The sequence below is a fragment of the Eimeria mitis genome, genomic scaffold (genome assembly GCF_000499745.2).
Source record: "Eimeria mitis Houghton genomic scaffold, Emh_scaff48, whole genome shotgun sequence".
Lineage (NCBI taxonomy): Eukaryota > Apicomplexa > Conoidasida > Eucoccidiorida > Eimeriidae > Eimeria > Eimeria mitis.
The window spans coordinates 3,176-30,266 of NW_013573099.1; the positions used below are offsets into that span (position 1 = coordinate 3,176).

The following is a 27,091-nucleotide window of genomic DNA, read 5'->3' on the forward strand; positions in this document are numbered from 1 at the left end:
CATGCTTGGTTAGATTTCAAGGAAATTGCAACATGAAGCATTCGATACCGGTAGGAGCACATCCCGTAGAAATAAATTTACATCGCTAACTCACAAGTGCATAATCGCCTAATGCTAATGGTATTTGTTTTAGTCTAGCGTTAGTATTCGGCCCACGCCGTGTACACAGGTCAAACTTGCAAGTACCCTTCCACATTTCCTGTAGCGCAGAGAAAGATATTCTCTCTTCTTGCTACGGCGCTAACTAGTTTGCTCATGCATTTCGCCACAGAGGCAGCAGTGAGTTTTCAATATTTCAATAGATGGAGTCCGCGATAAGCGAGTGGTGCAATTTCTTTGTTGTAATTGAGCGGAGATGAGTTGCCACTATGACGCTTCAAAGAGCGAATTCAAATTTATATTTCCAGTGAAAACTCCTCATTCAATTGTGTTCGCGTCGTCGAATGAGAGCAACAGGCAACGCCACATCGACGGTCAGAGCACGGCAGTACCTACCAGGTTTGTTGCTGTGGGCTTCCCGCTGCAGATAAGCTAAGTAGCACTAGCAGCAGCATGAAGTATCTACCCCTAACCCGGCTTGTCTACTTTTTCTTTTTGCTTTGTTTTACTTCCCCTCTACTTTTTTGTTCTGGTTATTGTCGATGCATTTACAAGGAAAGAAGATGAATATAACGAGCACATCCACATCCACAGTGCTGCCGTCTCAGCGTATCACTATTTTACTATTTATTATTATGTGAGATATTTTTTGTCGGCGGAGTCTTCGATTGTACAGAGAACTGCCCTTCATTTTACCCTCTAATGGCATTCTCTTTAACCCGTATTCAAAAAGAATGAAAGGGACGCCGCGTGGAGAACAAAAAAACGAAAGCACTGGGCAGAGAGAGGCGTAGCTGAAGTATGCATCGTTTGTGGTTTCGGTATATACTGAGCATAATAATAAAAAACTAATAATAACTACACAGAGAGAATCTAAGTGATACAATAAAAACGGTAAACAAAAGTCTTACTCAAACTCAGAGTTTAGGTAAACCACTGCCGGGCCTCCATAGGATGCTGCACACTGCAGGCGCATCAAGCGCTAGCGAACCAGCTAGCTAACAGCTAGCCAGCAACTAAATAGTAGCTAGCTAAGAACTAAGTAGGAGATAGCTAGGAGCTAGCTAGCAGTTAGCTAACAGCTAAGCCAGCCCGCAAGCAATCCACATATTTTCGTTGTCTAGAAGGCAGGAGGAGGAGACCAGTCCCGCTGCAGCCAAGGCCCACTAGGCTCAGCCCGCGGCGCCCCCTCAGCCTGAGGGCACGGCGCAGAAGGATCAATAACCTCCGTACTTGGTGCCTCCTTCCCCATGTTGCAACTGCTGTTGTCATTGCTGCTGCTGCTGCTGTTGTTGTTGTTGTTGCCACTGTTGCTGCTGCTCTTGTTGCTGGTGCTGCTGCTGTTGTCGTTTTTGTTGTTGCTGCTGCTGCTGCTGCTGCTGCTATTGCCGTTGTCGCTGCCCACAGTGCCGTTCATGGCGAACCTGCTGGCATCCAAAGGGGGACTCACCGCCCCTGCTAAACCGTTGCTAACTGTGCTGCTGCTGCTACTGCTGCTGCTGCTGCTGCTGCTGCTGCTGCTGCTGCTGCTGCTTGGCTGGGCGGCCATGTCTGCGGTGGGAGGTTCCTCTGCTTGATTCCCCCTGTTGCTGCTTTCTGTTTCTTTAGACTGTCCTTGTAGTTTCAGCTGCTCTGCTTGCTGCTGAGCATCATCATACTGGGCCCCAGATGTGCTCTTCGGCGCCAGCTGCTGCTGCTGCTGTTGCTGTTGCATATCTGGATGCTGCTGCTGTTGCCGCTCTTGCTGTTGCATAGCTGGCTGCTGCTGCTGCCGTTGCTGTTGAGCAGCAAGCTGTTCCTGCTGCTGCTGCTGCCTTTCGCGTGGAATATCTGGCTGTTGTTGTTGCTGCTTTTGCTGTTCTTGTTGCTGCTCCGTTTGCTGCTGCAGTTGCATAGCGGGCTGTTGCTGCTGCTGTTGCTGCTGCTGTTGCTGCTGCTGTTGCTGCTGCTGTTGCTGCTGCTGTTGCTGCTGCTGTTGCTGCTGCTGTTGCTGCTTTTCTTGTAGCGTATCCGGCTGCTGCTGTTGCTGCTGAACTTGCGGCTGGTGCAGCTGCCGCTGCTGGAGCTGCTGCTGTGGCTGTTGCTGCTGCTGCTGCTGCTGCCTCGCTTGTGCTGCTTGTCCAGGGCCTCTCTGAGCAGCGAGGATGAATGCTCTATCAGTTAATCCCCGTTCTCTCCTCAGTGCCTGGCTCACAAACCCCAAACCCTAAACCCCAAACCCTAATGCCTCAGCATAAGAAGAACAGAGACCCTGGAAGCCAAGCAAAACAATAAAAAAAAACAACTGCATCTTAAACCCTAAACCCTAAACTTCACCTGCAACACCGCACGGAGAACCAGCAGCACCGCCATCGCAACGAGGTTGAGGAGGAGAAACAACACACGGGGCTCAAAGAGCAAGGATTGCAGCACCTGCAACGCAAACCCTAACCTTAAACCCTAAACCCTAAACCCTAAACCCTTACAGGCTAGCAACGTACAAATTACGCCAAGGAAAAAAAACAAAAACCAATCAGTTCCCCCACAAGTTTGTTAAACACTCATTTTACCGTAATTGCTATAATAAGTCAACAGCTTCTATTATATTAATATCTTCTATTATACCAATATCTTCTATTATATATCCATTCCTCCTATTATATATATATATATATATATATATATATATATATATATATATAGATATACTTTCTATTATACTAATATATATTATTAACCTATTGCAACTAATTAAGTAAAAGTGAGAAATTTTCATCACCTCTGCTGGCCCCACTCTCTCAAACAAATCAATCAAATAAACCGCCGCAAGCCCCGCGTACACCGGAGCAGTTGGTGCGTGTTCGTCTGCTTCCAGGCTTCTGAAAAGACAAACCCTCAACCCTAAACCCTAAACCCTAAACCCTAAACCCTTGATACAGATAATGCTTTGTCTGTCTCAACAGGGGGAAAATGCTTACCTTTTGAAATGATGAGTAGCCAGATACAAGTCCTAGAAACACAGGGACAAACCATAAACAGCAAACCCTAAACCCTAAACCCTAAACCCTAGCCCTAAGTTGATCGATTCATCTTTAGCAGCGCCGCTGCTGTGTAAAAAAAGAACAAACATCATCACCACCCAAGTATAGAAAGCCTGACAGCTGGAATTTAGCTCCCCTGGTTCAATTTACAATCTGGGGTTTAGGGTTTAGGGTTTAGGGTTTAGGGTTTAGGGTTTACAGCTAGAGCATTGTGGCTGGCTGAAGGGGCACTCCCTACCTGCGGCACTCCGATGCCGAAGAGATGCATTGCCCCCAAGTTATACCTCGCCTAAAGAACATACACAACGCACGACAGCTGCTGGTGCTGCTGCTCCTGTTGCTGCTGCTGCTGCTGCTTCTGTTGGTAGTGCTGCCGTTGCTGCTGCTGCCGTTGTCGTTGCTGCTGCTGCTGCTGTTGTTGCTGTTGCTGTGGCTGCTGCAACTGCTGCTGCAGCTAGCGTGTCAGCGAGCCAACATACCTTAGCCGCCAGTGCCGGGCCCCAAGTGGCAGAGTCCGCAACTTTACGATAAAACGCTGCACAAGAAGCAAAACCCTAAACCCTCAACCCTAAACCCTTAACCCTAAACGGTTGATTCCAGAGAGTGCCAGTGTTTCCATGTCTGCAACGACAACAACCAAACTTGCACGGCCCTAAACCCTAAACCCTAAACCCTAAACCCTAGACCTTACCTGCCGCCTCAGCAAAGTCCTTAACCCCTTCTTCTAACCAGAACTTGGGCTGAGACAGCCAACCGTCGAAAGAATCACCTGCAAGAGAGAACACCAACCCCCGAGATATAAACCCTAAACCCTAAACCCTAAACCCCAAACCCTAGATCAACGAATCCAATTCACCGCCTCTGCCTCGTCACCCCGGAATAAACCCTCTGCTCGGTCTTCCCCCAGTTTTATCTTTTGTAACAACAAGTGTCCGAACCCGCTTCACCAAACCTAAACCCTAAACCCTAAACCCTAAACCCTAAACCATAGACACGAGACGCTTCGCTTCGGATTGATTGCAACAAACCTTACCCTTCTCATCAACAAAGTCTCTCGAGTACTTCATGGTGGAACTGCGTCGCCGAACACCGTAGCCATAGTACGCAAAGTCCCCTGACAAACATGAACATAAACCCTAAACCCTAAACCCTAAACCCTAGCGCCCGGGAGCAGCGGCCACGTTGAGGTTGCAATGATGAAGGAGCAAATGCTGATTCGAACGATGCAATCAGAAAACCGAGAACAGCAGCAGCAGCACTAACAACAGCAGCAACTGCAGCAGCACGTGAAGCACTGGCGCAGCGAGCATACCCAGTCTAAGTTGCGCAGACAGGGCCCCCTGAGCCGCTGCCATTTCGTAAAACCTCTGTGCATGCAAACGCTTCCGTCGGAGGCTACCTGCAGCAGCAGCAGCAGCAGCAACAGCAGCAGCAGCAAGAATAGCAGCAAAAAGCAGCAGCAGAGATTGTAATAAGAGATACATAAGTCATACGAACGGGAAGGCCGCGTGGGTTGAACCCTTGACCCTAACCACGAAACGCTTAACCCTAAACCCTAAACCCTAAACCCTAGAATCTGAAAGTAAACCCTCAGAAAACCACAAATGCTGCTGACCATCAAAGAAGATGTCCGTGAGGCCCGCATCCAACAAAAAAGCCAAATTGCTTTGCGACGCCTGCACGTTCCAGCAAAAGCAGAGTAAACCCTAAACCCTAAACCCCAAACCCTCAACTCTGAAGACTAAAACCCCAAACCACGAACAGTATACGGCACAACTGCTGGCTCTGCGGGTGTAGGAAAAGGGCCCCCAACGCGTCGCCAGCTGGTGCTAGATCCCCTCATGCTCTCGCTGCTGCTGGTGCTGCAGTTGCTGGTACTGCGGCTGCTGGTGTTGGCGTTTGCTGCTGTTACTGTTGCTGGGGCTGGTTATGCTGGTGCTGGTGCTGGTGCTGCTGAGGCAGTGTTTACCTCGTGGCCCGCCTCTGCAAGAAGAAGAAAGTTGAAAGCAGCTTCATCGAATGCGCTTTGCTCGTAAGCCGCGTGGGCCTGCAACAAAGAACCAAATCCTAAACCCTAAACCCTAAACCCTAAACCCCGAAGCCCTGGAGTCTAAATATCTTATTCCAAACCCTAGACCTTAAACCCTAGCCAGGCCCTGAACTGAATAGTTCAAAGGCTGTGCACCGTAAACCCTAACCGTCACCTACCAGCCCCAAACCCTAGACCCTAAACAATAACTATGAGGCTTCCGGCACAAAACCTTAATCCCTAAACCCTAACAGCCAAGCTGCTATACCCTAAACCCTAAACCATAAACCCTATCTGTTGAAGCAATAAGGATACGTACCCGCTGCAGCGCGTGAGCGAAGTAAGGGGCTCTCTCCGTAGCGAGTTTCAGCAGCCCCACAGCTAAAGGGCAATCCCTCACCGCCCCCAAACCCGAGAGGTGCATCGTTCCTAGGGCGTATGCAGCACCAGTGCTGCCGCCCCGTACGGCCTTGGTTAGCCACTTCAACGCCTCTACAAATGATTTCGATACACCTGAAAACACACACAACAAACCCTAAACCCTAAACCCTAAACCCTATAGTTTAAACCCTGAACTCTAGATTCTACGCTAGCCCCACCGTACATGAAATCCATCGGTATCTACCACCCATGGTTTAGGGTTTAGGGTTTAGGGTTTGCGTTTCACCTGTGCCTGTGAGATAGAGAGAAGCCAAGTTCAGCTGCCCATCAGGGGAATTTAATGTTGCACTTCTGTTGAACATTTCGAAGGCCATTGCAGGCGAAGCTTCGATAAGTGGAGTACCGAAGAAGTACACAAGACCCAGTCCATTATAAGCTGTACATACACCACAAACCATAAACCCTAAACCCTAAACCCTAAACCCTAAACCCTAAGCCCTAAAGACTGGAGAGAAAGGGGGTCGAGAGCATCCGCTGTATCACTTGGGCTTGCAGCTGCAGTACATAAATATATTTCAAACCCGAAACCCTAAACCCTAAACCCTAAACCCTAGACCTAAGCTTTCATATGTACCTATTGGGTCTTCGTTTTCTGTTGCACCTCTAAAGAACCACTCAGCAGCTTCATTGAGGTCTTGTTCAACTCCTAAGCCCAAGGCGTACATATAACCCAACAGGCCCTTTGATTCCCCCCTGAAAACACACCCACACACGCGGCATCCCCCGTTGCTGCTGCTGCAGCTGCTGCTGCTCATCCTTCTGCCACTGCTGCTGTTGGACCTGCTACTTCTGCAGTTCGTGCAGCAGCTGCTTCCGTTGTTGCTGGTGTTGTCTCTGCTGCTCGTGCTCGGGTGGTGCTAGTCACGGTGCTGCTGCTGCAGCAGCTGCTGCTGCTGCTGCAGCTGCTGCTGCAGCGGGTGCTGCTGCCCAGCTTGGAGCTGCAGCTGTTAAGCTCTCCTGAGCTCAGCTTTCAGCGACTTCAGACCGCGTAGAACCAACCCTAAACACTAAACCCTAAACGCTAAACCCTCATAACTCAACCCCCAGCATTAAAACCTAAACCCTACGCCCCAAACCCTAAACCCTAAACCCTTACTTCCAACTCTTGCTGGCCGCAAGAAGGTGGTATCTAGCTTTTGCAAAGTTCTGGGGAAATCCGTCCACCCCAAAAAGATATTTCCGGCCCAGTGCCGCATGTACCTGAGCACGCACCAAACCCTAAACCCTAAACCCTAAACCCCCAATTCCTGTGCTGTACAGCGTAAACATATGCCTATGTCTGCAGCTGCTTCTAGAGCTGCCATATCGTGGGCTGGTGTATTTATTGCTGCCGCATTAAGGGTTTGTGTTTTCGGGTTTGTCAAGGGTTTAGGGTTTAGGGTTTAGGGTTTAGGGTTACGGCAAGGTTTCCTTCTTCTGCCTCATGCAGCAGCATCGCGAGCTGCTCAGGGTCTGTGCTGAGCCGCTGAATCTCTGAACCCTGGAGAGGGAAAGTTCCCGTGGCCAGCCGCAGCACTTCAATAGCTTGAGGGATCCCTAAGGCGTACAGCTGCACCCATACAAACCCCAAACACAAAACCCTAAACCCTAAACCCTTATTCGCGATACACAAACCCTAAACCCTCAACCCTAAAACATGCATCGTAACCACTATACCCTGGTGGGCCCCAGCATCACGGCCTGCAGATGAAACGCGGATAGAATCATTTCGCTCGGTGCCTCCTTAGGGTCTAGGTTTTTTAGGGTTTAGGGTTTAGGGTTTAGAGGTGGTTTAAGGTGAAGGGTTTACCCCAGCTGTTGCCTTAGCAACAGGAAGATAGTTGTTGGCAGCAGCAGCACAAGCTTGCTGCTGCTGCCCCACAGACCCATCAAGAGCAGCAAACTGCTGCTTCCAAGCAACAGCAGCAGCAGCAGCAGGATGCAGTGCAGTTGCTGCAGCATGTAGATATACAAGGGGTAAAGGGGGATTAAAAGCAAGATCTGGTGCAGACAGCAGCAGCTTCATCGCCTGCGCCACAGTCTTGGGGGCCCCTTCTTCTTCATGGGCCCCTCCGTTAGTATCCCCGGGGGCCCCCCTAGCCCAGGGGCCCCCCGCTAGAACCCAAGAAACATGGCTCTGCAACCTCTGCCATAGTTTCGCCCCGAACCCCTCTACTTCTGCTGTAGAATGTAAATGATATTCAAATGCTTTTAATGTTTTTAAGGGGCCCCATGGAGCTGGGATCGCCCGATCCCCAGCAAAGAAAGACAGCTCATAGTCCCGCCCCACAACCACACGTAAAGGAGAATCCAGCTCTGTACACACACACAAACCCTAAACCCTTAACTATAATCCAGAGAGGCGTAGGGTGTGCAAGTGTGTAGAAAGGGTTTAAGAGAGGTGGTATTTCCTGCAGCCCAGCGCCTGTGTGTGTGTGTGTGTGTGTGTGTGTGTGTGTGTGTGTGTGTTTAGGGTTTAGGGTTTAGGGTTTAGGGTTTGTTGGGGGCACCTATAAGTGGAGGTTCCTTCGGCAGCAAGTATAGGTTCTGGTGTAAAACCCCCAAAAGATACTGGGCGTCTGCGCTCCCCCCTCGGGCTGAAAGCCAGAGCAGCTGCAGCGCCGCCTTCAAGCTGCGGGCTGGTAGCGGGGGCCTCCCCAGGAAATAAAACACAGAGAGTTCGTATTGACACCTAACACACAAACCCTAAACCCTAAACCCTAAACCCTAATCAACCCATACGCAACAGCGTATACAAAGGGCCTTCGGAACAGATACAAATTGCTGCTCTACAAAACCTAGACACGAAACCCTAAACCCTAAACCCTTGAGCCCTAGGGCTAGGCAGGAGACGTATGGAAAAGGGGAGCTAAGGAAGAAGGTTTAGGGTTTAGGGTTTAGGGTTTTCTCACCTGGGGTCTGTGTCTGCGCATGCAGCGAGTTTATTAAATACTGCTGTTGATTTCTGAGGCAATAAAGATAGAGGCTCGCGGAATCCCAGAGGCAGAGCTGCCTCTGCAAACCTATCGTTGCTGCTGCTGCTGCTGCTGCTGTTGCTGCTACTCTTGTTGCTGTTCCTGCTGCTGTTTTTGCTGCTGCTGTTGCTGTTGCTGTCTCTGTTGTTGCTGCTGCTGATGCTGTTTGTGTTCACCTGGGCCTTCGCGGTTTGCTCGGCTGCTGCTAGGGTAGCACTTGCAGCAGCAGCAGCAGCAGCATCCGCTGCTGCTGCCGCTGCATCGGAGTTTCTTTCAGCACCGGAACCAGCCCTTCTTAGCCCGTCTTCTGCAGCATCCCGCTGCTGTTGACCACAGAAGATACAGTTGGGGAGGGAGAGCAGCAGCAGCAGAAGCAGCAGCAGCTGCAGGCAGCAGCGGGCCCCCAAGGAGCCCTCTGGAGGGCCCCCCATGAGCTCTAGCCTGCCACCTACGATGAGAGGTGCTGCCGCCTCAGCAGCGCTGGTGGTGAGGGGGGAGGCCTCAATATGTTCTCGCTTTGTTATATTTAGTTTAGTTATGGGGTTTGAGGAGATACATTATGCAGCAGGAAAACCCTAAACCGCTGCATTCAGAGGTGTACATACACCTGCAAGCAACCTACGAACTAGATAAAAAGTATAAAGATACCTAAAGACGAAGGCGGTGTAAACAAACCCCAGAGAGAAGGGATGTGAGCGCGACAAGTCATCCCCTGAATAATAACAGAGGGAGAAAAACATAAAACAATAACCTAATTTCCGAAATTAGGGTTTAGGGTTTAGGGTTTAGGGTTTAGGGATGCGCAGAGTGACGGAGGGCCCCCGACGCTGCGGCCGATGGACTTCGCATGCGGCGGTGCTAGCAGGACACAGGTGAGGGGTTGTTCTGTGGAATAACAATATAAAATATAAATTAAATAGATATATATATTATCAACTAGATCAAAGATATGGCTTCTCATTCATCCTCCTATTTGTTGCGTTTGTCTCAGGTATACAGACACCGAAACTCACCTGCTTGAGCATCCTCGTAACATAACCCCAAATATAACACATGAAAATTTACGTGGCCTCGGTAGTCTGCGTACAAGCAAATACAAATGAATACAAAACATCGACACGATTCTCGAGACTAGGGTTTAGCGTTTAGGGGTTTAGGGTTCAGGGTTGGCTCTTGTCCCCCTAGAGTCTTGTTGTTCAGCATTTGTATTTGCTTACAAGCTGCCTACAAAGTCCAGTAGTCTACAGAAACAAAGAAAGCTCTGTTGTGAATGCGTGTGAGGCTGTCTTATATCAGTAGCTGCAGCTCACCTCATGCTGTCTCGTGTGTATAACGAGCTTCAGGCCTTAAGAACTAAACAATGAAGGTAAAGTAGAAATCCTCCTAAGTTAGCTGATCCTCTCTCCCTGCCCCCCGGCATCCTGAGCATTCAGCTCATGGCCTGGGTATCGGGGGTAGGGGGCACACGAACTGCAGCTGCAGCGCAGCTCGCTGCGGCTGGCAATGCAAACCGTATAAGCACAACGAAGCTTCAACGAGGCTTCCTTTGATGCCTCATTCACCTCTATGTATGCGTACATTGTTTTGTGCGCTCTAGTTTCCGTATAAATCAATATACGACGCTTTTTACGTTTTTTTTCTGAACAGTTAACCTATAGAGATCGATGGTAGCGCTTGCGCACCACAGCTTCCCCCTTTCCCGAACTGAAACCGCTCCCCTATTTCATGATGTTTCTGTATCCTCTTCTCTCCACTCTTCTTCTATAGTCTATACTGCATCAGTATTGAGTTGTTCCACGGTGTTGGGGTAGTAGGGTTTTCTCCATTGCCGCCTAGCCGGCCTTCCTACCAGTTGAGCAACAGTTGATACCCAGAAGGTGTGCAAACCCTACTCTACATAGTAGAGAAGGAAAAAAAAAAGAAAAAACTACTCTACATATCGGATACATATTGGTTCGCTTCAGTCTCAGGACTGTGTTGGTATCTGTTCTGCTGGGTTCTGCTACGCTGGGTTGTGCTGTCTCTTGGTGGTTGCTGATTGCAGATATCTGAGCACTTCTAGGAGTAGGAACGGATGTGCTTTATTGCGGTATGCTGTTCTTTGCTGCTGGTTGTGTGTTGTGCTCGCCTTTTAGAGCCTTTTGTTGTTCTGCTTTGTTGCGGTGCGTGCGTTTGTTCTTCAAGTTTTCTCTTTCAACTATCTACAGGCGTCTTCGCGCCTACTCTCGGCTTATATATTGGACTGTTCGTATTGATCGATTCACAGTCCTTTGTTATTCATATGCATCACGATATGTGGCGTACGTATCACCGATACTACTCTGTTGCTTGAGATTACATATAGCACTTCATTCTGACATTTAATGTCACTATTCAGCTTCAGTTTCGTTTACTATTTCTGTACTCATCATCGGTAACGCTTTTGCTTATCCTCAATAACTCTGCTGCAACTATCCCTATTTATGCGGTAGTTACCACTTGGGTCCGTGTTACTAGTTTTTCACTATCTCATCATAATTCGCGTTTTTACTTTTTCGTTTTCTCACAATGCTTGTGAGTAGTGTCGCTACTCTGCTGGCTGATAAGATCACTATGGTATTCTGGTTTCCTGCACGTCCTGCCAGCGCTGTTCACATATTCACTCCTATCTATTAACTTAGTTTCTGGGGCTTTACTAGCTATGGTCTTCGTGTCTCACTTCAGGTACTATTATTATTAAGGTTCACGTGTATGTGTTCATTGACCTGGTGTCGGTGTTTGCTTTGTATGCAACTCACTTCGTGCACATGTTTGTACTGTTGTGTCGTGCAGCTTCATGTATGTGCCTCTGAGCCTAATGCTGCAGCTCTGTGCCCTGTCACAGGGAGGTATCTGCTTTCTCCAAGGATATATACGTACTCTGCAGTGAGCGCCAACTGCATACACTCTCTTCTCTGTATGATGGTGAAACTACGCTCGTTATGATATTCATCTATATTACTACAGAGTGCGTATATATATATATATATATATATATATATATATATATATATATATATATATATATATATATATATAGATGTAGATCACTGCTGTTTCATCACCCTACAACTTTGTTTTCCATTCTGCTTTTTCAACGCACAACAAGAATTATAATAATAAACGGTGGAAGCGGGGAGAAATACAACAAATATTAACTTCTCCTCCAACCACCGAGAAAAACATTCATATTGTGTATGTACTTTATATATTATATATAATTATATAATTATATAAATAACAAATTAGCATATATGCGCCTTCACAACTACACACAACACACACTCACGCCGATGCGGGAGTGGGGGTGTTTATATGAGCTCTAGAAAAGAAGACAAGGAGCAGAACGGAAGACAAAGTTGCTCTGCTGAGGAGACTATAGATACATATGCCCAGGCACGCATGCATGCATGCATGCATGCATGCATCTAGCCAAGCAAACAGTGATGATGCATGCACGCATGCACGCATGCAAGCAACTGCATGCATGTATCAACGTAATAAATTCTAGCTAACAAGGATTCAGGCTTCTCGCATGTATGTTCACAACATACGAAGCGTCGCCTCACTCTGTCTTGCTGTTATTAATCTCCATCTAGCTGCAAGCACTACACAAACTGCATGCTCTCCATTCTTACTATTGCTGCTGCTGCTGCTGCTGTTGCTGCTGCTGCTGTTGCTGCTGCTGCTGACCCCAGTCCCCACGTATGTTGTACTGCTGGTATTCTCAGCCGCAACACGCAGGAGTATCTGCATTTGCTGCACCTTGTTTTCCCTCTTCTTCTTCTCTCTCTTTATCTTGAAGGGGTTAATATATTTTTATGTTTATTCGATGCTAACTTTCTTTTTATCTCCTGACGCTTTCTCGCTTGTAGATATACGAACAAACAAAACACCATCTTGCATTGATGCACTAACAGTATCATCAATAGCATTGGGGGGGAGTTGAAAACGCCTACAAAAGAAACCAAAATTTCTCTCCGCCACCAAGCACTTCATTTGCTCTCCGTACACCTCTTTCAGGTTTATCTTCGGGCGAGACCCTGAGCATGCAGCAGCAGCAGCAACAACAGCAACAGCAATAGCGACGTCAGCAGCAACAGCGCTTATTGGAGTTTGAGCAGCAGAAACACAATATATGCATACAGCAGCATACAGGTATACAATCTAAACCACAATAGCAACATGTGTATGCATAAAACACCGACAAACAGATGACACAGATGGATGAATTTGTCGGCAGCTGCAGCAACAAAAGCAGCAACGGCAGCAGCAAACGCAGGGACTGCATTTCACGAGTCCCGCAGAAGCATCAAAAGCACCAGCAGCAGCAGCAGCAGCAGCAGCAGCGGCAGCAGCAGACGCTCGTGCGCGGCTCTATACAGCGGCCGCACTGCTGCAGCAGCATCGAGGGGTCAGCGCAGCAGCAGCAACGGAAGAAGCAGCTGACCTGAGACACTGAGACATCTGTTTTCTATTTCAACATTAATATCATCTTTTCTGAATCCAGGTAGATCGAAACCAAAAACAAGTTGATTAGCTTTTGCATCGAATACAACATCTACTTGGGGCCTCAAATTTATCTTTTTTGTTGTTTCCGCAACGCATGCAACTTCAAATACTGTATTCGGTGCAGCTGTAAAGGATCCCCCTTGCGTCACGGGGCACCAGAAACCCGCCTGAACACAAATAGCATAAACCCTAAACCCTAAACCCCAAACCCTAAACCCTAGGATCGTGCTCCGCTGGATGAAAGATGCTGCAAACGTCGAATGGCTTATTTCATTAGTGTTTGAAATTTGGGCAAAACAACACGGAGTGTATATACACTGGAGCCGCATACACACTTGCGCCGTAATACATATATATACATATATATATATATATANATATATATATATATATACACAGATAGACCCACACGGGAGACTCATGAACAGATATACACTACACCAACGCATGCAAATGCTCCTTGGCGTTTGTTTCTGGCGCCGGACTGAACCCCTGGAGGCCCCACATGCGCGCGTTGTTTGCATATCCTCATGTGCAGGTGTACATACAGCTGCAGAGCAGCAGATATAATTGGTGTTTGAGCCTTACAGAGTACGTGTAAGTGGAAGTTGTGGTGGTGGGGCCGCTGGCGATCACACGCTGAGGCGCATGCTCCCTCAAGTACGACTTCACCTCGTCCCACGTTGCCTGCATGCAGGAATCTCAAACAGTAAACCCTAAACCCTAAACCCTAAACCCTAAACTGTAAACACTAAGCCACAGGTTGTAGTACCCTGTGACTGGGCGAGGTGTTGAGGGCTGCGAGTGCCTGTGAAATACCTCTCCTGAATCAATCATTTGCTTCGTGCGGGGGTCGTTCATGAGTTTCTCCCTGGTGCTTTCAATATATTTCTTAAGCTCTTCGACTGTACCGTACGTCTGAGGGCCTGAAGAAGAAGTCTGTGTTGAGTCGCGAGATTCCGCCTGCTGAGACCATCACGCCCACCCCACAACAACAACAAAGGGCTAAACCCTAAACCCTAAACCCTAAACCTCAAGACAACGCCAAGCACGATACGCGAGCTGCAGTTCCTCAGGATATTCCCAAGGGCAAGACAGAACTCCAACGCAAAAGCAACACCGGGGCACGCTAAACCCTAAACCCTCAATCGTAAACACTAAACCACAGCCTCACAGGGTCCAGCTGCTGGCCTCCCCGTAACCTCCTGTTCAGACACTACCTTCTCTTGAGAATCTCGCCCAATAAACACATATTTATTCCGTATTAAGCGGAAAAAAAATAAAAATATTCAATAAATACATCGCGTGACATCCTCACCTTCTCAGACATTGCAACGAAGTAGGAACTGAGGTCGAAACGACAACAAGGAGCTCTTCTCTTGAAAGAGTCAATTTTACAAAAGGAATGTTCTAGAAGGCAACAAGAAATTCACCAATATATTAAATGCTTAATATGCATGTTGGTGTCGCTGCTGCTGCTGCTGCTTTTGCTTCTGTGTGCTGCAGGGGGGGAGCACCTCATGCTTGCACGGGTGGCAACGCAGCCGCTCTTTACGCTTTTGCTCACATCTTTATTCCTTTCCTCTTGATGATATACAGAAACAAAAGTGAAGTTTTAGTTTAAATTCTAGACTCATACAGAAATACGCAACTCACGAGCAGCGATACCCTCCAGTGGCTCTCCTTACTTGCTTCTTATTACGGTGTTTGGTTTCCGGTTGGAGGACCAACAGGAGGCAAATATGAATACTCTTTCATTTAATTTTAATTAGATTAACGTAAGTACTTTACTTTTAATACCAGGGGCATATATAATTAGTGGATACATTTCCGTTTGTTTTCCACACGTGCGTGTGTGGGCGCATAACCGCGTCCTGCGGGTCTCGCGAGATACTGCATCTTTTGTTTTCCTGTAAAGGGGAGCAACAGACTGAAGTCCGTGTTGAATTGTAGAAGATATTAATACATAACTTTTGAAATTTATAAATTGACTTTCGTTGCTTCTTTTCATAGGCGTATCTGCGCCAGCAGTTGGGCGGCGCGGACCCGGCATCCCAGTGGTCACCCACCAGAAGGTCCGAACTCGAAAAGTAAATTAAAGTTATTGAAACATAAACTTTGCAGTTTTCTGCTTATTGTTTTCCATTAGTTCATCCAATACGCCGCTTCGCCGGAGGGGTTGGGGATGTTTACCTGGGCGACTGGGTTCCTCCCTGTATTCAGAAAAACTGCAGTTTCTCCCATATGCTAACAGTGCTCATATAACCCTTATGTATCAACAAAACCTACGAATCCTCGCTCATAAGCATTCATTCTGTCAATGCACTCATGTTTATGAAGTATTCAGTTTCTTATGCGTGCTCATTACTCCTTATGCACACACACGGTCTGGTGAGCTAGACATGAACAGCATAGGTGAAGTTTTGCTGCTTGCTCTCCCCATGGTTTGAACCATGGGAGACTGATGCTCACTCTGGCATCCCTCTGCTGCTCTTGCTGCTGCTGCTACTGTTGATACTGCAGCTACTGCTGGTGCTGGTGCAACTTCAACAGCAACTAGCTGGAAGGCATTGTGAACTCATTCGTCTACGCGCAATAGCGAAAACAATGTAAATAAATGCGACGACAGAAGAAGAGCCTAAACCCTACGCCCTAAGGTCTAACCCTTAAACCCTAAACCCTCCGGCCTAACCCTTAAACCCTAAACCCTCCATAAGTATTTCGTGCAAGAAGCAGAAAGAGGCCAGAAAGCGCTTCAGTCTTTTAGGGTTTACAATCTAAGGCCGCCAACAACATGCGGCGTATGTTAATCGCCCAGCCTATGAGCTCGTTATGGCTGAACTGAACCCCTCTCTCCAAAACACAAGGCTTACGCACAAGTTCTTAAACCCTAAACCGTAGTTACAGTAGAGTAGTCGTTCATCTCCTGAAAGCATTGCTATAGTCTATCTCAGCTCGCTTCTAGTTGATAGACAAACGACAACACTTTTATGGTTTACATAGCAAACCCTAAACCCTAAACCGTAAACACTAAACCCTTTAAACTCATTCTCGGCGTGACCCTACACCGCAAGAAACCTTCAGCTCGCAGCTACGTGGGGCCCCGCCGGGGCCCCCCGCCTTTGATGGGGCCCTGGTAGCAGCAGCAGCAGTGGGGGTGCCAGCTCGCGAGACACTTCTCCTAAAACAATTAAAACAACAACAGAGACATGGTAACGAGCAAGAGCTGAAAACCACTCCTGCAGCAACAAAAGAAGCAGCAGCAACTGCAATACCCGCAGCGGCGACCGGGAATGCAGCACTGTGTAGCAGCAGAAGCAGCAGCAACAGTAACAGCATTCAACAGCAGCCGCTCCTCAACAACGGCGGCAACAGCAAACCCCAGCAGCAGCACCAGTAGCAACGTTACCAACAGCAGCGGCACCAACAGCAGTACCAGCAGCAGCAGTACCACCAGCAATAGTAGCATCAGCAACAGCAGCAGCAGTACCAGCAGCAGCATTAGCTGCATAAATAGCAGCAGCAGTAGCACTAGAATTAGTAGCAGCAGCAGCAGCAGTAGCAGCAGCAGCAGCAGTAGCAGCAGTAGCAGCAGTTTCTTACCTCCTCCTAAAGGGGCATGGGGGGGCCGCCGAAAGGGTTTGTCCTGGGGGCAGCTGGGGCCTCCTCCTATAGAAGCGGCCGACTCTGGCATTCAGCAATGCTAAACAATCATCAAAACAATTCGCATCTCCATCTTCGTCCAGGCTTACAGTGCGTGCCATAGGTTGTAACTGCCAATCACCACCCGCAGCAGCAGCTGCTGCTGCGGCTGCTTCTGCTGCTGCTGCAGGTCCGGCGCTGCTGCTCCGTACTTCCGTTGACCCACGAACAGATCCATGAGGAGGACCGACAGAACAGCTCCGCCCAGCCCTAGGGGGGCCCCTAGGGGGCCCCGCTGGGGTAGCTAGTTGGGGTGCCCCTTGGGTCATGTGGAGCCGCTGGGGGCCCCAGGCAGACGGAGTTGAAGGGTAGGCATAGTAGTCAGAGGGGCCCGGAGGACGCGAGGTGGCTTGGTGGGCCCCTCCTCCTTGGGGGCCCCCTGGATAGACGGCAGGCTTAACCAATACCTGCCCTGGTAGTAAAGTATTGGGAGATTCCCAGGCAGAGACGGGTGGATGCGATGCGTACGGGTTTGCTGCTGCTGCTGCTGCCGCTGCTGCATCAGTTGCTGCAGCAGAAGCTCCTCCACCTTCTGCCCCTACACTCCTTACATACGATAGATAAGTCCCTGCTTGGGCCCGGGGCCCAGGGCCTGCTGCACCCAACGGTATGTTGAGGGGTTGCTCAGGGGGGTATACAGTCCTCGTCTTCTCGCCGCCCAAAGCAAAGTCTGTAGCGATCCCATCACGAGTCCTCTTGACGATATTTACAATTCGCGCAGGCAAAGCAGACTGCAGGGGGCCCCCTCCATGGGCCCCGGGGGCTCCAGGGGCCCCCATAATCCAACGAGTTGCACCGTCGACGCAGCCGGGGCCCCAAGATACAGGGTAGCTGTGAGAGGAACCAAAGGAGGCCCCCGCGGGACCCATGCAACTGTTACTGGGGGGGGCACTGCAGGGAGGCCCCCGAATATGCGATGCTGTAGGGTGAGCTGCAGGCCGCGGGGGCCCCTGAGGGACCTCTTGATGAATGGTGGGGTTCCCATGAGGAGGCCCACCTCTATAGGGGCCCCCAAATCCGCCTGCAACACCATGAGATGCGATATCCCCTGCGTGGGGATAGTTCGGGGGCCCCCGCTGTCCGGGTGCCCCCTGTGATCCGGGGGGCCCCTGCGATCCAGGGGCCCCAAGGGCCCCCTGTGGAGGGGCTGCAGAGGTAGGAGGGGCAGCATGAAGGTTACTCGAAGCAGCAGCAGCAGCAGCAGATCGGAGGGACTCAGACGTGCTGCTGTGTGCAGGCAACGATCCGCCCACAACAGAGGGGGGGGCCGAAGTCCCAGGAGTTCTGTCGTCTTGCATTCCTGGCCCAGTTTGCTGCTGCTGCGCGTGCTGCTGCTGCTGCTGCTGCTGGACGGGCTGCTGCTGCTGCTGGACGTATTGCTGCTGCTGCTGCTGCACGCGCTGCTGCTGTTGCTGCTGCCCGTGCTGCTGCTGCTGCATCTGCTGCTGCTGCTGCTGCTGGGCGTGCTGTTGCTGCTGCTGCTGGACGTGCTGCTGCTGCTGCTGCTGGACGTGCTGCTGCTGGACGTGCTGCGGCTGCTGCTGCCCTTGCTGTTGCTGCTGGTGGAGCTGCAGTTGCTGCTGCTGCGGTAGTTGCTGCTGCTGCGGTAGTTGCTGCTGCATGTGTCCTTGCTGTTGTAGCCCGTGCTGCTGCTGCTGCTCGTGCTGGGGATGTTGCTGCTGCACTTCGCGAGGGACCTGTGGAATGTTTGCTGCAGCAGCAGTGGCTGCAGCACCAGGTGCTGCAGCAGCAGTTGGTGCCACATGCTGCGTGCTACTGCAGAGACTCCCCCTTTGCACGGCTTCTCGGTCCCTTCTTTCTCCTCTTTCAGTGGGAGCGCAAGAGCTCAGGCAGGATGGGGGGCCCCCAGAAGAACTGCTGCTCTCTCTGCTGCCACTCAACAGGATTGCCTGGCCCTTGAACTGCAGCTCGTACCCCTGGGGCCCCCCGGACCCCCGTGAGGTCCTTGCAGTAGTGGGGATAAAGACAGGGGCCCTGAAGGGTCCTACGGGGCCCCCAAGTTGGGGTGTATAGACAGGGTGGGGCCCTGGCATCTGGGAGCGGGTATGCATAGTTTGAAGTGTACGCGGGGCTTGTATGGAGTTTCCAGGTTGGGGTGTATCTGCAGGTTGCTGTGTACGAGTTGCCCACGTCTCTCCATGGGGGCCCCTCACTGGAGCAGAAGGGCGCCTGATCTCGCTCTGTGCTGTTCTAGTCTGAGCTGCTGTGTCCCTCGGGGCCCCTGGTTTGCTGCTATGTGAGGCAACAGAGACAGAGACAGAAGTAGGGGACCGTCCCCTCCTCGTCCAGGGCCTTAAGGAGCTCTGCAGCAGCAGATCGCTTTTGGTGTCTGCGGGCCTGAAGCGTCTCCGTGGCTCCTCCGGCAAACAGAAACTGCTGCTGCCTTTCCCTTCTCCTGCTGCTGCTGCTGATGCTTCTGCTGCTTCAGCACGAGCAGCAGCAGCACCAACCGGCACAGGGACCTCCCAGGAAGCCCCCCCTTTCGACGCCCTAAAGTGCGGCAGCTGGCGGTCAGCATCCGTCAATGGAGGTATCTTTGGGGGCCCCCTGGGGGCCCCCGGGGCACTCTGTGCGCGAGCAGCTCCAGCTGTCTGCTGCTGTTCAGCGGCCCCCATGTGCATGCAATGACTGCAGCGGGGCCCCTCCGCCCTTGTAGGGGTATTGACTGGGGGGCCCCAGGGGATTGGAGGGGCAGCGCAGGGCATTTCGGTGAGCTGAAGGTACGTCTGCTGCTGCTGGGGGGCCCCCTGGTGAGGTGGAGACACCCAGCAGGGGGAAAGAGCGTTGGTAGGAGAAAGGGGTAGGTGTGCATGCACACAGTACAAGTTGCATGCAGGGGCCCCTCCCCCACAAGAAACGCTCCGCGGACCCTCTGGGCCCCCTTCTCCTTCTCTGTTCCATCCACCTTGCCCGCAGTGCTGCTGCGGGGCCCCCCTGGCTGTAGAGTTGGGGGGCCCCCCAGAAGTACCCTCGCGGGATCGTCTGTTGCTGGGAGACACACGGGGGGCCCCCTCGGCCTCACTGCTGCTGTGTGAGGGAGTTAAGACAAGGGGAGGTGAAGAGATGGGGGCCCCCCTCGAGGAAGGAGACATGCCGAAGCGGGGGGCCCCCCAAGGCTTCTCAGATGGGCTCTCCTGGATGAGGCTCATCACCTCGTTCTGTACACAGCAGCAACAGCAGCAGTAGCAGCAGCAGCGGTAACAGCAGCAGCACGAGCCGCCGCCACAGCAGCAGAAGTAGCAGCTGGACTCTATGTTATCTGCGTTAGATATCTAGATAAGAAGCAGCAGGCCCATGCATGCATGCATGCATGCACGCATGCACGGGTGATGTTGTTGAAGTTTTGGGGCCCCAAGGAGACAACTAACCCGGAGGTCATTTGCTTCTCTCATTAATTGTTTTCTGCTTTCTTCTGTTTGTCTTTGCTGTCGGTGGCCTTTGCTGTTCTCTTTCCTATCATAAGATTTACTGCTGCTGCTGCTGCTGTTGTTGTTGCTGCCGTTGTTGCTGCTGCTGTTGCTGCTGGTGAGTGTTGCTGCTGCGGGGACGCCTCTGGGCGCCGCCTCGAGGGGATCGTCTCCGATCCCCTCCACACTTGTGCTGAAACGGGGGGTGAATATATTTGCTTTCTGTTGTCTCTTTTCCTGTTCTTCTTCATTGCAGTATACAGTTAGCTTCTGCTGCTGCTGCTGCTGCTGCTGCTGCTGCTGCGTTGGGGGCCCCCGGAGGAGAGGCGGCTCAGCCTTCAGCTTCAGTTGGACCTTAAAGAAGAGTCTGTGGCGCGGTGTCTCTTCATCCCTTTCATCTATCTCTTCTTCTTCTCCTTCTTCTGCATCTGCAGCATCTGCAGCAAGAGGCGTTGCAACAGGAGATACATCTCGTTGTCCCACCGCAAATACATCCGAAACACTCAGGGGAGATGGGGGCCCCCCAGCAGTTAGCTGCGGCGTGTGGGGCCCCCCTCCTGGTGTATCGATACCAAACACTGCGCCTAATTTAGTCCCCCTGTACCCATCTGCTGCAGCAGCAGCAGCAGCTGCTGCTGCTGCTTCTGTTGCTGCTGCTTCTGCTGATCCTGTCGCTGTATCAGCAATGGTGGTAGGGTTCAGAAGGCCGGGGCCCCCACCGCGATAGGGATGGAATTCGTCGTGGGCCCCCCCCCCGTTGGTGCTGGGGGGCCCCCCTGTTCCGTTTGGTTGTGTTTCTGGTGTCTGTAGATCGGAAGAGAGGCTCCCCTGCTGTTCATTGCTGAACAAATGGCGAACAGCAGCAGAATAGTAGCCGTCTCGAGGGTACGGGGGCCCCTCTTCAACGTTGGGGGGCCCCTGATGAGAGTACGGGGGCCCCTCGTCAGGGTACAGGGGCCTCTCGTGATTGTATGGAGACTCTTCTTCTATATCCCTGGCGAAGAGAAGGGCTGTGAGGTTAATGGGGTCGTCCTTTGCTGCTGCTGCTGCTGCTGCTCTTGCTGCTGTTGTTGCTCTTGCTGCAGGTGATGTTGCCTTTTCAGTTGCTGCTGCTGCTTTTTGCGTTGCAAGTATTAAAGATTCGCTGAGGTGTACAGGCACCTCAGCAATTGGGGTGAAGTGGACGGGTTTTTCTTTTGTTTTGAGGGAGAGAGGGGGGATGATTAAGGGTTTCCGTTTTGGTTTAGTTGGGGGGGGGGCCCCCTCTGGGGGCCCCCCAAGTGGTGTTTGGCCGTCTGAAGGAGTTTCTTCAGAAAATATAAGTCGCATCAAGTCGCTGCTGCTGTATAAACATTCCAACATTCTGCATAAACGAACTACGCGAGAACCCTCAAGCACACGCCAATTCTCATCACCCCCCAATAGAATCTGCACACACAAACACCCACAAACCCTAAACCCTAAACCCTAAACCCTAAACGCTCAACCATAGACCATAATGCGTAGACTCTATGCACAAAATCGTAAACCCTGAACCCTAAACCCTAAATCCTCCCTTGTGCAAATAACCCGGAACACCAAATCTTATAACCCAAACCACAAGCCGTCAAACCTAGACCCTAAACCCTAAACCCTAAACCCTCAACCCTAGACCCTGCGTCGCTTGCCTTGGCCTGGAGTTGTCTCAGTCTCTCTCGCATTTCTCCAACAGCCCGCAATCTCTCTTCTGTAGTTGGGAGCCACCATTCTCTTCGCCTCTGGAGCTTCAGCAGCAATTGCTGCTGCTGCTGCTGCTGCTGTCTCCTCAACAAAGATAGACCGAAGAAAAGTGCTTCGCTCTCGCGCAGCACCGAGCGGTGGAGAGCAAACAGCCGAGACCTGACACACAGAAAAGGGTTTAAGCATTACGCGGATTTTTAGGGTTTAGGGTTTTGGGTTTAGGGTTTAGAGCGGTGGAGAGCAAACAGCCGGGACCTAACACACAGGAAAGGGTTTACGGGTTACGTGGCACCAGCAGCAGCAGGCTCAGTAGCAGCAGCAGCAGGCTCACCAGCAGCAGCAGCAGGCTCAGCAGCAGCAGCAGCAGGCTCAGCAGCAGCAGCAAGCTTAGCAGCAGCAGCAGCAAGCTCAGCAGCAGCATCAGGAGGCTCTTTAGCAGCAGCAAGCCCAGCAACAGCAGAAGCAGGCCAAGCAGTATGTTTGTGTGTTTCTATGCACATTTACTTTTTGGGGTGTATAAATTGTCTTTGTATTTGTGTGCGTATATTTGAGGCTGCTTCTGCAAGACGAAGAACAGCAAGAGAAGCAGCAAGAGCATCAGAAGAGGGGTTGAGGGTCACCAGCAGCAGCAGCATACAGGGGCCCCCAAGTGTACCCTGCAGCAGCCTGGTTGCTGCTGAGGCCCCCCAATCAAACTCATCCACAGAAGCAGCAGATTGAGATAGACGCATCAGACTCTCCGTCATATAAAATAAACTTCTATTAACGCCAATCCCTATAGAAACAGCAGCAACACAAACACCCAACATATCAACGCATCCTATTGCTGCTGCTACTGCTACTGCTGCTGCTGCTGCTGCTGCTGCTTGTCAGGATGGCCCTGCTGCAAATCCTAAACCTTCAGGTACTGCGGCTAGTACATATGCTGTTGCGCATGCTGCTGCTGCAGTGCTGCTGCTACTGCTGCTGCTGCTGCTGTTGTACTATCTGCTGCTGCAGGTGTTGCTGCTGCTGCAGACCACTGTGTACATACAAAACCAAGTAAAACAGAAGAAAAGAATACAAGAACTAAATAAGAAAGAAAACAAACCTAGGGGTCGGTTGAGGAGCGTCTCCACGCTAGCAGCCTCAAAGAAAGTAATATCTCCTTTTAGGATTGTGATTGTATCCTTTACAGCAGCAGTATTTGTTTTTCTCTTTTCGTGTGCTTGCATTGCCCCTTTTGCTGCTGCATCTGCTGCTGCTGCTGCTGCTGCAGCTGCAGCAGCAGCAGCAGCAGCAGCAGCAGGTGCGTGCTGGGGGCAGGAGAGACAACACGCTCGCTCTATAGACAGACGAAGGAAACAGTTTGTCCCCTCACTGCCGAGGAGACTGTCTCTTGCCTTCTTGAATGCTGCAGCTCTGATTCACAACCACACAAACCCTAAACCCTAAACCCTAAACCCTAAACCCTAAATACAGAAACCCTCGGTTTGTGTACGTTAGAAGCAGTAGTATACCTCCATTCTGCTTAAACCCTAAACCCTCAACGAAAGGAGAGAGTATTGTGTCTCCTCTCCTGTTGTGGTACTTGTTGTCTCCTGTTGATTCTCTCTCTCTCTGTATTTTTCCAGTGTATGTTTATATCTGTGTTTATATCATTTTATGGCTTAGGGTTTAGGGTTTCACTAGGGTTTTAGGGTGTATATTAGGGTTTAGGGTTTAGGGTTTTGCTTACCTGGCCACAATCTGAACAGCATCTTCAAGTGTGGCAACATCAACTTGTTTAAATTCATTATTATTTTCTTTTTTATTTTTTTTTATTTCTTTTTCTCCTCTTAGTATACAAACAGGAGGCAATCTCTCCCCAGGCCAGAAGGGCCCCTCACACCCCACCAACAAATCCCCAACTTCTTCACCTCGAATCTCTAAACAACAAATCCTCACACTAAATTCACAACCCAATACACCCAACCGCGCACACGGGCACGCACCAGGGCCCCTTGAGGGGGCCCCGCGGGGCCCCCCAGAAGGGTTCTCTAAGGGGCCCCCAGGGGGCTCCGTATGAGGGGCCCCAGAGGGGCCCCCTGAAGGGCCCCTATCCACAGAGGGGCGCCCAGGGGGGCCCCCAGTTTGGGGGCCCCCGTGCGGTGTGTTGGTGAGGCCGTTTGCGAAGGAGTGAGGGGGGGCCCCCAAGGGGGCCCCCGTCCAAGGAGCGTTAGTAACGGCTGAGGGTATAGGTTTAATAGATGAAGAGGTGGGGTTGTTGTAGGAGGAAAGATGAGAAAAAATATCAGCAAGAGCAGAGAAAACTAAACCAGGAGACTGAACAGAGCCGAAGAGAGAATGGGATTTACCGCTACCAGAAGAACCATACGCTATCACCAAACTACTTACACCCTATATATAACGCAAACACACAACAGCAGCAGCAGCAGCAGCAGCAGCATTAGCAGCAGCAGCAGCAGTAGTAGTAGTAGCAGCAGCAACGGTAACAGCAGTAGTAGTAGTAGTAGCAGTAGTAGGAGTAGTTGGAGTAGGAAAAGCAGCACCAGCAGCAATATTAGTGGCAACAGCAGCAGCAGTAGCAGCAGCAGCAGCAGTAGCAGCAGCAGCAGCAGTAGCAGTAACAGCAGCAGCACCAGTACCGCTGCTGCTGCTGTTACTGCTGCCGCTGCTGCTGCCGCTGCTGCTTCTGCTACTGCGGTATTCATCTGGAGGGCCAAGGGGGGGGTTGCGCAGTAGACTTGTTCGTAAGACGAACAGTTGAGGGTTTAGGGTTTAGGGTTTAGGGTTTAGGGTTTAGGGTTTAGGGTTTGAACCTCACTTCTGTTGCTGAAAGGACAAGAGGCTGAAGGGTGTTTACATAGACCTCCGTATTAGCCGCGTTAGCATCAAAAACCCTAACAACAAAACACACACATATATGTATATATATACAATTATATATATATATATATATATATATATATATATATATATATATATATATATATATATATATATATATATGTATAGCTGTATAAACGTGCGTATACAAATATGCATATGCAAATATACACAAATAAATATGCATGCAGTTAGGGTTTAGGGTGAGCCGAAGAAGAAGCTGCTGCTGGCGTAAGTTGTTTATAGAGTGTTAGAGTGAGGGTTAAGGGTTTAGGGTTTAGGGTTTAGGGTTTTGTGTATATTTTTTTTCTACTCACTTGCCGCTGACACGAAAAGATGTAGAAGAAGTGGAAGAGGAGTCATCAGGAGTTGTATTTATTTCTGCTGCTGTTGGTGGCTGTGCAACTGAAATACAATTTTCAGATAAAGTAGAATACAGGGGGCCCCCAACAGCTGCAGATACACTGGGGGGGCGGAGACGAACGGAAACATGTGCAGGGATGGAGAGAGGAGATGCATCAGCAGCTAAGCGAGAAGGGGCTAAGACAGACATCCTAGTTTCTAGTTCCTGCTGTTGATCCTCAGGCTGTTGCTGCTGCTGCTGCTGCTGCTGCCGCTCCTCCTGCTGCTGCTGCGGCTGCTAAGGATGAGAAGAGTGCTACTGCTGCTGGTTATGAAACTGCTGCTGCTGCTGCTGCTGCTTATAAAGCTGCTGCTGCTGCTTTGTGTGCTACTGGTGTTGACAGATGGAGAGGACCGCCGGTTATGCTCAGGCGCTACACTGGGGCTCAAGTGGAGCTTTCAGAGAAATAGATAGCTGTAAGAGAACAAATACAATAATTATAGAGACAAATTATATTACTTTAAATAGAAAGTTAAAATAAAATAAAATAAACCAAGCCAAGAATGATCAGCAGCCGCCCAAGGATGGGGGGGACTGGCTGTGAGGCTGATGCTGTAGTGCACGGGCACTACAACAGCTCCTCTGTGCGGCCTGTAGAGGCCTAGTATAATAAAAAGGATTAAATAATATAGAATATATCAGGAATTATGACATCTTTTCATAGAGAAGATTTATAATAGAATCGGAGTGCTCACCAGCCGCCACCGGCTTGGGGGGCTGGGTGTGAGGCTGAGAGTAACTACAATTCGGGCACTGAACTAGGGTCAGGATCAGTTCTGTACTTCTGGGGTTTCGCATAAGGAAGATAACATGAACTCGAATGTATTTTAATAATTAATAGGTTTTATAGAATAGTGGGTTTAAATACATATATGCAGTGTATGCACTTTGTTCTGTTAGCTTAGGGTCCAAGCGCAGTAACAGCGAAGGGCCGCTGTGCACTGGTTGAGACTGTGTCTCACAGCAGACACAAGAATTATATTTATGATTCTAGACTTTCCTTTTTCAAAATATATGGAATTTAATATGTTTTAAATACTGTTATTTTAATATTTAACTCGTAATAGGATATATATATCGATGTAGAGTTTGCATCCAGTTCGTTTCACATAGGATACTGAGCACAGCCCGCTGTTCACCGCCGGTGCTGTGCGGTCTGCGGCGGCTCGTGGTGTACAACAAAGGAAAAAGAGTAAATATTTTAAACAAACTTAGATATTAGTAATAACATTTAAATAAAAAATTATAATTTAACTACATAAACACAGCTGTAATGCTGCAAAGGTCGGAACAGGCAGCTCTGCTCCTAAACTGCTCACAGACCGGCTCGGGCCTCAGCAGCAACAGCACCAGCAGCAGCAACGGGGGGTTATGGTCTTGTTTATGATTGGAACAGCAGTATTTCAGCAGAGTAGCTATCCAGAAAAAATATTAAATGCATTTTGTTTATTATAATAAGTATTTTTATGCTTAGGTGCTGCTTTCATTGTTGTCCTCTCCGCCTGGGCGCAAACCTGCCCGCTGGTCTCGCAGCTCTCCGGCCACTTGTAATTTTTCTTTTGCTGCGGAAATTAACAAATTAAATTAATTTTGTAATATAGACAATATATGGTGTACAAAAATACATAATTAATCGTAGTTTAATTAATTTAACTGCGTGCACCGTTCACAGCAGGTTCTCCCCCTTAAAACCGGTTGGCATAACACCCCAGAAAATATCATTCTTCATCTTGTCGTGTTTATTGAAAATAAATGAACATAATTAAGGTATTAGTCCATTTAAATAAATACATTGTTAGAATAACAGCGACTAATTTTGTCTTTATCTCTGCACCGCTCGAAGGGGCGTGTGTGTATACACCGCGGCATCAACACGCGGTTCGCAGCTGAAAAGATAA

The 27,091-nt window shown here is 49.9% G+C and overlaps 3 protein-coding genes across 3 annotated transcripts; all 3 read right to left on the reverse strand.

The window, feature by feature from the left end:
- Nucleotides 1-1,219: 1,219 nt before the first annotated feature.
- Nucleotides 1,220-8,974, reverse strand: EMH_0048020 (uncharacterized protein; the record flags this gene model as incomplete). Its single annotated transcript, XM_013499896.1, has 19 exons — nt 1,220-2,284; nt 2,416-2,511; nt 2,873-2,957; nt 3,057-3,088; nt 3,358-3,408; nt 3,599-3,654; nt 3,811-3,888; nt 4,153-4,233; nt 4,432-4,518; nt 4,735-4,795; nt 5,089-5,166; nt 5,468-5,661; nt 5,816-5,965; nt 6,164-6,282; nt 6,686-6,789; nt 6,989-7,138; nt 7,379-7,884; nt 8,079-8,260; nt 8,481-8,974. The coding sequence occupies 19 exons, from the start codon at nt 8,972-8,974 to the stop codon at nt 1,220-1,222; spliced, it is 3,669 nt and encodes a 1,222-aa protein (XP_013355350.1).
- A 3,224-nt stretch (nt 8,975-12,198) lies between these two features.
- EMH_0048130 (Hsp20/alpha crystallin domain-containing protein, putative) lies at nt 12,199-14,403 on the reverse strand (the record flags this gene model as incomplete). Its single annotated transcript, XM_013499897.1, has 6 exons — nt 12,199-12,287; nt 12,515-12,604; nt 13,012-13,240; nt 13,662-13,760; nt 13,893-14,039; nt 14,392-14,403. 6 exons carry the CDS (start codon nt 14,401-14,403, stop codon nt 12,199-12,201), a joined length of 666 nt encoding a protein of 221 aa, XP_013355351.1.
- A 2,269-nt stretch (nt 14,404-16,672) lies between these two features.
- On the reverse strand, nt 16,673-21,565 carry EMH_0048240 (kinesin motor domain-containing protein, putative; the record flags this gene model as incomplete). The annotated part of the gene is made up of 2 exons (XM_013499898.1): nt 16,673-19,954; nt 20,165-21,565. The coding sequence occupies 2 exons, from the start codon at nt 21,563-21,565 to the stop codon at nt 16,673-16,675; spliced, it is 4,683 nt and encodes a 1,560-aa protein (XP_013355352.1).
- Nucleotides 21,566-27,091: the final 5,526 nt, after the last annotated feature.